Source organism: Bombyx mandarina, chromosome 05 (assembly GCF_030267445.1).
Source record: "Bombyx mandarina strain Sakado chromosome 05, ASM3026744v2".
NCBI classification, from domain to species: Eukaryota; Metazoa; Arthropoda; class Insecta; order Lepidoptera; family Bombycidae; genus Bombyx; species Bombyx mandarina.
The window spans coordinates 2,663,515-2,676,581 of record NC_143212.1 but is presented as its reverse complement, the minus strand read 5'-3'; the positions used below and the strand labels follow the sequence as shown (position 1 = coordinate 2,676,581).

The 13,067-nt window shown below is 38.2% G+C and overlaps 2 protein-coding genes across 2 annotated transcripts; both read left to right on the top strand.

The window, feature by feature from the left end:
* Window positions 1-1,692: 1,692 nt before the first annotated feature.
* On the top strand, window positions 1,693-2,963 carry LOC114244003 (uncharacterized). Its single transcript, XM_028175679.2, has 2 exons — window positions 1,693-1,830; window positions 2,402-2,963. Exons 1-2 carry the CDS (start codon window positions 1,761-1,763, stop codon window positions 2,701-2,703), a joined length of 372 nt encoding a protein of 123 aa, XP_028031480.2. The 5' UTR covers window positions 1,693-1,760; the 3' UTR covers window positions 2,704-2,963.
* A 5,685-nt stretch (window positions 2,964-8,648) lies between these two features.
* Window positions 8,649-9,974, top strand: LOC114243995 (uncharacterized). The gene is made up of 2 exons (XM_028175669.2): window positions 8,649-8,807; window positions 9,063-9,974. Exons 1-2 carry the CDS (start codon window positions 8,744-8,746, stop codon window positions 9,572-9,574), a joined length of 576 nt encoding a protein of 191 aa, XP_028031470.2. The 5' UTR covers window positions 8,649-8,743; the 3' UTR covers window positions 9,575-9,974.
* The last annotated feature ends 3,093 nt before the right edge of the window (window positions 9,975-13,067 follow it).

The following is a 13,067-nucleotide window of genomic DNA, read 5'->3' as shown; positions in this document are numbered from 1 at the left end:
TGATCTGACCAGCATTAGTATAAAATTCGAGCTATCTCTAATATTGCATATTTAATTAACTTGGACTACATTCATGATATTCTCTTTTAATTCGTATACGGTCGGATTTCCCTTCCTAATCGTTGGTAGCCTAAAGGGCTATTCCAACTTCACGCGGACCGCTCAACTTGAGAGAATTGCCAACAATAGCCCTACCAAGAGCAGTGCTTCGCTGAATTTACTATCAGAATTGCGACCCGCTGAGAAGATCCGATGAGAAACTGAGTGGGCTGTGTCTGTGGGTTAGTTTACTCGTGGAACTCTTCGTCGGTGACCGGTGCTTGAGAGACCTAAAAGCGCCGAGAGTGAATCCGGGGGATCCGACAAGACATGTTTTGGTCTACGGCGGTTTCGGTTTGCCCCGTCGCCTGGGTCGGATAGGTAGAGGGTTATCGTGCCGCGCCGCTCGTTCAAAGTAGCGCTCTGTCGCTTCCCTAAGATAAGGTACCTATATTATCTGTGTAAGCATCTATACAAAGTTAATTGAAAGTAAGATAGCTAACGCTCAATCCCATTCGCTCACCCAACGATAAGTGGTTACCGTCGCTCATGGACTACAGGAATGCCAAAAACACAGCCAACGCACTGCCGGTGGGAGGACGCCTCGTTGCCGTTTTTGACCGCGAAGCAGTAATGCATTCCGATTATGAAAAATCTGAAATAACCAATTCCGATAACCATTGAACACCAGGCGAGGCTTGAGCTCGTACACAAAACTACGCTATTAAAAAAAACTACCTTCGACATCTTTAAATCTCGTTTCTAGAAAGACATTTTGCCCACTGTGTTTCTCGCCGGATCTTCTCAGTGGGTCGCGTTTCCGGTCCGTTGGTAGATTCTGCGAAGCACTGCTCTTGCTAGGGCTAGTGTTAGCAACACTTCCGGTTTGAGCCCCGTGAGCTCAGCTACATGTCAAGAGGAAGCTGAAATAGCCTGTCAAGGCTATCAGCATAGGCATAACAAAAATAGAAAAAAAACACGCGTGGCACCCCGACTACCGCGGTAAAGCTATTGCATAGCATTTTTTATCAACTTATGCATTTATAATTAGTCAATAATAATTTAATATTAGAACAATAAAAATAAGACCACGCTATATTTATAAACATTAACAAAAGCAAAACATTAACTGTCCCTCCGCTTCACACTCATAAGCTAGACCGCGCGAGAGAGAGATGGACAGACTTTTCATGATGCGCATGCAGTGTGACGTTGCGCCGTGCGCTTATTCACAAACACTGCACAAGCGCAATGTGTGAATGTGTTGAACGCGAGCTACATGGTACGCGGAGAAGGGGGGTGTTAGGTTTTATTTTCGTTACGGAATTTCTTGATTCGGTCGCCGCGCTCAAAGCCTGCGATAAAAGCTATGCAATAGCTAAAAAGACATTTCAAAGGAATTGAATAGAGAATTGTAAACAAAGACTGTGGCTCCAAGTGAAATAGATAAATTGCATTCACGTGCTCTATTTCACTTATAAACTCCCGATCGAGAGATGTTCGTATTCTTTTTTGATTAGTACATATTTCGTAGCCGAAAACAAACACGCGACAAGGAATTTACGCCATACGATTTAGCACTGAACGTTTATCTGAACAATTAGCGTGCGCTAATATTTGTTGCCGGGAAATTTTGGTACGAATTAATAATGATATTTTGACACGTACATACTCGTATATAATGAGACGTGTGTGGTTTTATATCAAAACATGTCGTCGAGATGTGGCGTTCAGTTGTTTTAGTGTTTTATTGCGCTTTACTATTTGATTTCTGCGCGGCCGAGGAAAAACGTGAGTCGGATATAATTTTCATATATCCAATCAAAAAAAAAGGGAATTATTATGTTCTTAATATGGGCAGAAATTCGTGTTTTACTATTTTGTTTGACATGGCTATTGCTTTTAAAACAAAAATTACATTCTGGATTACACAAAAAGCAATCACAATTTGATTTCGTTTCTGTCTTATCAATGTTTCAGCGGTTTGATTAGACGCGTCAACGTCGATCCCTCTTTATTCTATGGTTTGTTTAATAATTCCAATTCAAGAACCATCTGGTATTAAGTTGTTCGCGAAGTAGCATTTTGTATTTCATGAAGTGAACGAACCAGATGTATAATATATTATATGAAGTGGTCATTACAAAACAACTTTTATTTCATTATATGTCTTGTACATACTTATCAATATATTTTAGATTTTTAACTAAGCATATATTATTATGTTAGCGCAGCAGGAAATGGACCCCAAGACCTTAAAAAAATGTCCGGCCCAAACGTTGGTATAGGCCGGTGTCAAGCAATGTATAAATATTACTTGAGTAAATAAAGAGATAATAATTTTAAAATATTTTTATTTCAGTTACTACAAAAGACACAGCGGATCGTGGACTTTTAATCCGGCGATTGAAAAGGTCGCCATTTTTTGGCCTTGGTTTATTTCCACCGCCACCGCCGCCGCCACCTCCTCCGCCCCCGCTATTTTGGCCACCACCCCCGCCGCCACCTCCTCCGCCCCCGCCATATTGGCCACCACCGCCTCCGCCCCCGCCTCCTAGATATGACTGGTATACGAATGATAACGGCTGTGATCATTGCGGCAGATACGGTGGAGGTGCTGTCGCAGTAGCTGTGGCCAAAGCATCAGCTGGCAGTGGCTACTGAAGCTACCGACATCCTAGTAATTAAATATCTTGACATGAAAGGTACATAAGCGTAAAGGGTTATTTTTAAACTAATATCAATGGCTGATTCCCACAGTAGATCCTAGGTTGGGGCCACATGACCGGGTGTGATTTGTTCCTGATCTACTTTACAGATGATTGAATTTTTAATTACCCTACACTTTAATGTATTGTCATAATTAAATAGCAAAACAAGAAACTTGGAACTTTGGTTCGAATTAAATATTTTCCACAAGAACATTTTGCTTTTTAATTATAATGTTGTTAATTATTAAATAAGTACATTTTTTATTAACACAAAACTGTCTAAATTTTCTTGGCTTAACTCGGAAATTTCAAAATGTCTGTTTACATTTCGAGTTTTATTTTTTTATTTTATTATTGTATAGACGACGGTTGGCCGAGCTCACAACCCACCTAGTGTTAAGTAGTTACCGGAGCCCATAGACATATAACTTAAATACCGCCACCCACCTTGAGATATGGGTTCTAAGGTTTCAGTATAGTTACAGCGGCTGGTATAGTTACAACTCTCGAGAGGTACAACGCCATCTATTGTCAGATAGCGGAAACACACTCGAAGCTACTCGACTTGCCCATAATGTTCTCCATAAATCTAGGGATGTCGTATCGACTATAAACGCGTTGCATATATGGCACGAAATCAGTTAGTAATAGGAACTACTCGAAGCGAAACAGCGTACGGATCCCCTGAAGCAAAGCGGAAGAAGTGAATTGAGAATTTAAAAGTGTTGGTTAAGTGTTATAAGTTAAATAGACTTTTAATTTGCTCTTCCGTAGAACTTTTATTTATCCCGAAGGTCCACTAAGTCAGTTTCGGTTCTTCCTAGGGTTGTGGTTCTTCTTGAGCTGATATTAGAGTTTATATATTCACTTTCAAAAAGGATATTCAATGACACACTTAATTAGGTAGGTTTCAGTAATTACCACTCTAGTGCATTGTATGGAAGTAGTTCTACGGAACTGCTGGGCGTCCTAGGGGTGCCGCAGGGAGTATGGATTTATTGTTAACAGTTGGAACCCTCTTACTCTGCCTGGGTTCTAACCCCGGGCGGAGAGTGGATGTCAGCTGATAGAGTGCAAGGGGTGACCTTGGGTCCGCGGTCTGCTCCCAACAAACGCAAACCGTCAAGTACTGCTTACCCAGCACGCCTCCTAGGCGCGGACACTTCGTATGAGGTACGGCCCCAGCCCGAAAAAAAAAGTTATCAGTAATTACGACATTGTTCCTTAAAATTGGTAGACGATAGTGAGCCCATAATAGATACATTGAATATTCACAAAAAATATCTGACGATCGAACCCCTGCATAGTTGAAGACTACGATTATGGTATTACAACAAATTGTGAAGCTACCATTGTAATACCGGTAATGTCTGCACACATGGTAAGCCCACGGTACGATATTTCTCCTCAGGCCTTAAGTGGAATAATCATATTCCGGTTTCAATAGCAGCCTTTAGATTATAATTTTAATCTTGTCTCTTTCAATTTTAAATATACTTAACTTTATTTTTATGTCTACAAAGGGCAGCCTCATACTCCTTGTGATGTAATATCAAGCAGGCCTCTGACTTATTTTTCTATTTTAACAATCCTTTCCCTTGAAATTGAAACGAATTTTGCGGCAGACATAAGAAAGTTGCGCGCCGCGACCGCGTTCAATGAGTGAACAATCGGCGCATGGGCAGGTACACAAAAAATCGTCGATTTGAATTAATTAACACTAGAACACGATATTTACGGAATTATTTACCGTCGAAGTACTGTTTGGGATATGTGTTGATACAAGAATCGTATAAAAACCGTCAATTTTATAAGTTTCTCATCATAATAATCGGAGATGATGTGGCGAGCTGGTATTGTTGTGATCGTTTACATTACTGTTGCATTACAACAATCGTTTGCAGGTGAGCAGCGTGAGCCGATTTATTATTTTAAATATTAATTGTATTTCTTTTCACAAATTCAATGATAAACGACAGCTGAAAGTGAAAACTTCGGTAGCACTTTATAAAAACTATTTGCTACTAGTTGCAATTTTTAGAAATGCTGCTTCGAAATGAAATTCCGTTCTTAATAATGTTCAATATCATCAATTTAAATGAAAACAATTGTCGTGTTCATTTTATATTTTATTCAATGTGACTTTTTTTGTACACACACACAGAAAGAAAGAGTAGGTAGAGGGGGAAGAGGTCGACCGAAGAAGACATGGATGGTGTGTGTGAATGACGATATGAGAGAGAGAGGAGTGAGTATTGAGATGACGGCTGATAGAAGAGAATGAAAGAGAAAAATTAGCTGTGCCGACCCCACCTAGTGGGATAAGGTGGAGAAAAAGAAGACACAGAAAGAAAGAGAGAAAGACTTGTATTTTACACATTTGTATTTTACAAAGGACATTTATTTTTAATTAACAGATTCTAAAGATGCAGTTGAAAATGGCCTACTTCTACAGTGACTGAAACGTTCCCCTTATGGTAAATGTGATCCTCAGTCGCCTCCACCTCCCCCCCCATCTTCGTCCACAGCCTCCTCCGCCACCCGTACATGCCCCGCCCCCTCCACCTCCCCCTCATCTTCGTCCACAGCCTCCTCCGCCACCCCCACATGCCCCGCCCCCTCCACCTCCACGAGTCCCGCCACCACCCTCACCAAAGCGGGAACGTAACCAACAGCTTCCAAACAGCGGATGCAGTACTTGCAGCCGAAGCGACAGCTCAGCCATCAGCAATGCGAAAAGTGGGTCTGGTGATGCCATAGCTGTTGCCATAGCTAAGGCTAGTGGCTAAGGAACTGTTGCGTTATTCCATTTAAAAACTATAAATACTTGTTGTTGATTAACATTAATCAATGTTACGTCAAAAATGAATATACGATTAAATAATTAATTATCATTTCATATGGTTTATTTTGGAAGTCATCATGGCCTAAGGGATAAGACGTCCGGTGCATTCGTGTTGAACGATGACGTTTCGGTTTGAAGGGTGGGGCAGCCGATGTAACTATACTGAGACCTTAGCACTTATCTTAAGGTGGGTGGCGCATTTACGTTGTAGATGTCTATGGGTTCCAGTAACCACTTAACACCAGGAATGTGAGCTATGAGCTCGTCCACCCATCAAAGCAATAAAAAAAAAATGTGAGTCCGCACGGGTAGGTACCACCACCCTACCTATTTTCTGCCGTGAAGCAGTAATGCGTTTGGGTTTGAAGGGTGGGACAGCCGTAGTACTGTTAAAACTAATACCTTATAACTCATATCTCGACGTGAGTGGCAGCATTTATGTTGTGCATGTCTATGGGTTCCGGTTACCACTTAGCACCAGGTGGGTCGTAAGCGCGTCCAACCATCTAAGCTAAAAAAAAATTCCTTTACTATTTCTAAAATGAAAGAGGAATTTGTTGTTTGTACGGCCGTCTGGTGTAGTGGTAAGTGACATGGTCACTACACAAGGGGGTCGCGGGTTCGAATCCCGCCAAGGGAAGATATTTGTATGATAAATATAAATGTCTTTTCCAGGGTTATGGATGTATATTAAATATATGTATGTGTATAATAAAAATCTTACATTTATATCCGTTATCTGGTACCTGTAACACAAGTTCTTTACGAACTTATCACGGGACCGGTTAACGTGATGTGGTTGTTAGTAAATATTTATTTATTATTATTTATTTATTGTTTCTTAGTCGAAGAGTGTCATAAAATCAGCACTAGTATGATTCTAATTTGAACGCCCACTCGAGTCCTCGATCTTTCATTGTTAGTAAAAACAAGAAACATTCTAGTTTTGCGTTCAAGGCAACGAAATCAACTTCCGTTTCCACAAATTAAGAAGATATATTTCATAGTTTTAAAACTATTGTTTAATTGATTGATTTTTTGATTCATTATGAGAGCTGTATTTTAGTAAATCACAACCATCAACTCAAAGTATTAAGTACTAGCGGCCCGCTCCGGCTCCGCTCGGGTCTTTAACAAAATTTTATTTTTTAAAATAAAAGAACACTTATTGCGGCATAACTATAATAGGTAGACATATGCTGTCGCGACACTTTTTGTAATTAATAATGTGTTCGACAAAGTTGTAGTACATTATTTTATTCTATCATCAATAATTTTCGCAGGGCAAGCGTCGTAAAGAACATTTTAGGTAATTTTTTTACACCTTGGGTTACATTATTGGAGATTTAGTAAGGATCCCAAATTTTTTAAAATAAAAAGATTATGGCCTATGTCACTCGGGAATAGTGTAGCTTCCAAACAGTGAAAGAAATTTTCAAATCGGTTCTGTAGTTTCGGAGCCTATTCAATACAAACAAACAAACAAAATTTTCCTCTTTATAATATTAGTATTGATATATTATAATACTCGGTAATGGCAATCAAACCTCTAGAAACAGTTTTTGCCACTATCCTGCACTGGGATGACAAATAATAACCAATATTCTTTCCCGGCGATCCAAATAATTCCAAACATAATTTTGAGAAAATTAGTTCACTGTTTAGCATAAAAACATGCTGATAGAATTACTTTCTAATTAATTAGTTATACTGTTTTCTTTGTAGCTTCTACACATCCAACGGTACGAAAATAAATTCCAATAAAAATTAATTAAATGACAATTTACAACTTCCGATTTTAAATGAAACAAAAACTTTATATTCTGCCTCCATTGTGTATAAAAATTAAAATAGCATTTTGGGTGCGTCGCTCTACATCTGACCTTTACAAAGAACTCGACGAGTATGTAATTTACGATCTCATCTTTTTTTTATCAGAATACACATTAAGCATACGAGCAACCATAAAAGCAATTAGCTGCATGTATGATACAATCTTGAGGTCAACGCTGTGTCAGTCAAAATCATACGGAGAGGTCGTTGACACGAGCTGATCGAAATAATCAAGAAATCCTAGAACAGCTTAACTTTTTCTTGACTCTAATTATTTACATTGATAAGCCGTCTACAAAATGGTATTATAAGCTAGAAATACGACGTCGTAAAATTCGAATATGTTTAAAATTTGAAAATAGAAATTTCAAAACAGTTTTCTTAAGGCTGGTTAATGTATCATCTTTTTTATTGCTTTATATTAGTCACTAAGTATATATGCAGTATAGTGGCGTATGAATGCTCTTTTTTTTCTAACAGGCGTAAGAGTTTCTGGCTTATCTGGCATTAAGTGATTTTTGATAACAAAATAAACAGCAACCTGAGCCACCGTGAGACACAACGCCTAAGTTTCAATCGTATTGTAGGTACCACCACTCCCCCTCTTCAAACTGGAACGCACGCTTCGAGATAACTACTCGTGCAGCCCTACCATAAGCCATATCACCAGCAGAAATACAAAAAGCATGTCTCAAAGTATTGTAGGATTTATATCAAAATAAATATTTATATATCTCAAAGCCCGTCTAGGCTATTAGCAGTAGGTAAACAAACTCTCTATAGCCTTATTATTTATCTTTACAACGCATGCGACTGCTCTTATAACAACTCCCCAATAATCTGAACAGCTATCTATATATTAGTAGTATTTATTTTAATTTTCATTACTTTCTCTCTATTCTTTCAATCGCCTTGAAGATATAGAATTGTAACGTGTCTAATGTTTAAACTTTTCCCTTAACAGAGGCCGCATTTACATCACCACAACACCGCATTACCATGAATATCAAATCATGAACAACTATTCAATGTACGTCTAGTATTCATAAAATACATTTGCTAACAACGTCAACATAACGAGATTCATATTCAAATTTAATACTAGATTTAATTAAAAAAACAAAACAATCCTTAAAAGAGCTTCCGTTCTATTACCAAATATGGTGTATTGTATACCGTTTCTGATTACTTCCGTGGGATTTTTCGCAAATAAATCTCAATGTCTTTTAGCGTGGGGCACGACCTCGAGGGTCAAGCTATAAAACTGTTTAAAACAAGCCGAATACCACAATACATATCGTTGGATAACACAAGCATGTCTCATTTAAGATTGATACTCCTCTTGATCATCGGGGTGCTCAGCTGGACTGCTGTTCAAGGTAATTTAGACTTTGACTCAATATTTTCAGGGTCCATTGTGTGTACGTTGAAAGCAAGCAAACGAGCGGCTGCTAATCGTAAGCCATCGTCAAATGAGATTTTGTAAATAGCAATATACCTACTATTTCCAAAAGTAGGGATAGCTAGATAAAATTTCAAACAAAACAAATTTTGTCGGACTGCGATGTACAAATCCGAACTGAAACACAATTACGCCTTGTACTAAATAATTTTAAAAATTATATCTATTTCAGGCGAGCCTTCCGAAGCTCAATCTAAGACAGATTTACTCAGAGAACCCAGAAGCTTCCACACGCAAAAATTATGTCAAAAGCTTGGACTATGTCAAGAATATGGAGGATACCAAGGGCACCAAGGCTATGGGGGCTACCAGGAAGGATATGGAGGACATCAGGGGGGCTATCCCATCAACATAGCCATTAGCCAATCGCAGTCTTCTGCTAACGAAGGCGGTGGTTACAATCGCCATGGATATTACCCAAACAACTATCAGTATAATGGACATCCTAACCGTTTCGGTAACCAAGGGCACGGCTACAGACCAGGATACTATGGTAACGGCTACGGTTCGTATAACAACCAGTTTAACGGGAACTACTACGGTGGTAATGGAGGGTATCGCTTTAGGCCTTATAGTGGATATTACGATGAGGATTATAACGACAGCCACGAAGATGACAGTTATGAGAGGAGCAGTGGGACACTCAAGGTCAGTGCTCACGCTGTCGCTGAAGCAAAGAAGTAAGTTTTGTTATGGAGTTTTTTTTTCAATCCGTCCTTTTTGTATTGGAAGTGGCTGTCAGTCTATGTCTGAGGCGAAAGCCTAAAGATCAGAAATCATAGTCCGATTTTTTTGTAGACTAGGGTTATTGGTATGGTCCTGTATGAGCCAAGTTCTTTCTGACGATTTTTTTCTGACAGACACTTCATATAGTTACTACTGATAATTGACGTACAATTTACTTTATTGTCCGATCGTTTAGTAAGAGAAAGGGCCGCTTAAAAAGAAATTTAGCTTTGTGATACTTTAAGCACGTACTTAATTCTTCGCTTCGAAGGTTTTGAAAGTTGTGATAATTATTTTTATTATAGGTTTTTGTAAATTAATTTAGAACGAATTACTCAAGAATAAACTTTTCGAAAATGATTAAGTAATGGATTTTTATTTACAACTAGCTGACCCGGCAGACTTCTTCGTAGTGCCTCAATCGATAAATAAAAGACCTAAACTTTTCATCACATGGACACATCACAGGGAAAAACAAAATTGTTTGTTTTTATTTCATTCCGAACACTTTCTTATTTATCTACCTTTTAAACCTTCTCTGGACTTCCACAAATAATTTAAGATCAAAATCAGCCAAATCGGTAGAGCCGTTTTCGAGTTTTAGCGAGACTAACGAACAGCAATTCGTTTTTATATGTTATATAGATTTGACATATACTAATTGGAGCATAGGCCTTTGGCTTAGGCATATTATTACAGTCTACACTAGTCTACAGTCTAGTCTCCATTTATAGATCTATCTCTATATCGTCTACATACATATGTAGGTATGTATATAGACTATGCTTGAGCAATAATGAAGCTTACGTTTGAAAGAACAGTTGAATTAAATTGATAGTTCACTTTCACGTCAATTCAGATTACAAAGTTGGTCTATAATCATATCAAATCTATATCAAAAAGAAGGCAAGTGGATGATACGCATCGCGCCTAGGTCACCATACCACACTGGTGGTCCATGCAATAAAAATTGTGATCGCATGGAATGTGATCCTATCTGATTTTAAAATTGAGAATTATATGTATGTGCTATCTATTAAAAATAACTTCAAGAGATAAGTAAGTTCAAGAACGATTAACCTACAAAACTTATTTGCCAAAACCAAATATGAAAGCACGTAATGGGTGATGACGTCACCGCCATTATAAACAAGATGTGCGAGAGAGATAACGATAAATAAATATTCCCACTTCGCACCCAATTTTATCTCTATATTAACTATATGATGACCTCTTGTTGTGTCTTTAAAGCGGTTAAGAAAAATAGTATTATTATTCGCCAATAGATGTCGGGAAGAGTTGATTATCGAAAACACGAATAAAATAACATTTTATGAAAATAAATCGTAGCTAGATCGATTTATCGCCCCCGAAATCCCCTGTATACTAAATTTTATGAAAATCGTTGTAGCCGTTTCCGAGATTCAGATTATATATACAAGAATTGCTCGTTTAAAGGTATAAGATAAGATACGTGAAGCAAAAGCTTTGTACCCAGGGCCGTATTTAGGTCTGGAGGCCTCGGGGCAACAGAGGAGCGGAGACCCCCTGTCCCCAAATCATTTTCCAAATAAAATGAACAATTTTTTTTAGTCGAGTTTTACAATTGAAACCACGTAAATTCTCTTATTATTTAACACACATAAATACATAAATATAACCGGACACAAGAATTATCTGAAATTAAATTTTAGTGTTAGCGAACGGAACTTTCAGAGCTTTTTTCGCCGAAAAATCGTTGATGATTTCGCTGAAATCCAATTCCCGGAGTAAATAGCTTTCAATGCTCAGGAGAGAAAGCTTCGATAAACGGTTTTGTCCCATCGTGGTTCGAAGGCATTTTTTTATAAATGTCATTTTTTTAAATGAGCGCTCTCCAGTGCTATTTGTTACCATCAGAACCAAATGCATTCTCAATGGAATTTCCAGGTATATGGATAAATTATTTCTGTTAATATTTAACGGTAAAGGTAAAAGAGCGAAAAAAAATATCGAAGGCAAAGGAAATATGTTTACCAGTGCTTACTTGTCGGAATTTGAAAGATTTTTTTTCCAAAGTTTCTATTGTGGGGGCCCTCCGTTTATGAAGAATCCGGGGCTTTCGCTCCGGTTGCCCTCCCTTAAATCCGGCCCTGTTTGTACCCCTCTTTACGAAAATTGCGCAGACGGAGGAGTATGAAATTTCCCACACTTACCTAATATAGAGAAGGAATGTAGAATGTATTTTTTTTAATTATACCATCATGCCCATCTTCTGCGTGAACCAGAGTGGGGGAGTAGTTAGCGGCGGCCATGGCTACGCGATAATCATGTCGCGTCGACTTATCGAATTAAGAAGCACCTGCTGTGGCATCTACATAAAATGCCATCGATCAATGCTTCCCAGAATTTACCACCGGATCGGAAACGTGACCCACTGAGAGCACCCGGCGAGAAACTCAGTGGGCTGTGTCTATGCGTTACTTTACTCGCCGAGCCCTTGAGCCTAAGCAACGGGCTCGACAAGAACGATGACCGGTGCTTGAGGTACCTAAAAGCACCGTTAGTGGATCGGGAGGATCCGAAATGACGTGCTTAGGGCGACGTCGACTGCTTATCATTGGGTCCGCAGGATCGGGAATGTCCTACCAACGATAAGTTAGTTAATACACGAAAAACGCTGCTGTACAATCTCTGTGAATCCTATATTTACGACACCTACGAGAGGTGATAGGTTTAAGATTGTCAGGGCCCACGGCTTGCTATTTTAACTGTTCTAGTTCTTTTATATTTGTAGCAACCATACCACGACATAGACTGATTGGTCTGTACTTACTACAAATTTTCAAAATATTTTTTTCTGTAAGAAACTACTTGATGCTACATATTATTATATAGACTTTGTTTTTCATTGAAGACATGCCCTGTATTCATTTAAAACATGTTTCCATGCGATCATAGATTGACCATAATAACATGAACAAAAATATAATAAGGTAATTAAATCGTATTTTTTAATTAATTAACCAATATGTCGTTAGAATGCTTTGTCCGCAATAAATCTTACTAATAAAATGTTCGTGCGAACATTGTATAGTTTTTCGACATAAGTTATTTAATAGAACAAGTATTTATAAGAAATATTTCGTCATTTTTATGACGAATATAGTTTTTTTGAACTTTAACCAACATGTAGCTCCGATTTTGTTAGGGTTCTCTCTATGTATAATGTGGTAAGCGCCTATTTTAATTCATCGATTGTTTTCTTCAGACATATTTTTACAGTAAAGCACTTTTTTTATTAAGATATACTACAAGTGTGCGTTGTACAACTCGATAAACGATGTATTATAAAAAAAATAAGATAATATTCCTAATCTAAAAGTGCATGTTATTATCCGCAACACGCCTCGTCAGATTACAGAAATAGAGTTATCAGCAACATGCTTCGTCAAAAAGTAGAATACATACT

What these genes read in the sequence shown, in the direction of transcription:
- LOC114244003 (XM_028175679.2), top strand. Translation starts at nt 1,761, where the DNA reads ATGTGGCGTTCAGTTGTTTTAGTGTTTTATTGCGCTTTACTATTTGAT. An exon ending in CTGCGCGGCCGAGGAAAAAC is followed by an intron (nt 1,831 to 2,401) that starts GTGAGTCGGATA and finishes TTTTTATTTCAG; the next exon opens with TTACTACAAAAGACACAGCG.
- LOC114243995 (XM_028175669.2), top strand. Translation starts at nt 8,744, where the DNA reads ATGTCTCATTTAAGATTGATACTCCTCTTGATCATCGGGGTGCTCAGC. An exon ending in CAGCTGGACTGCTGTTCAAG is followed by an intron (nt 8,808 to 9,062) that starts GTAATTTAGACT and finishes TATCTATTTCAG; the next exon opens with GCGAGCCTTCCGAAGCTCAA.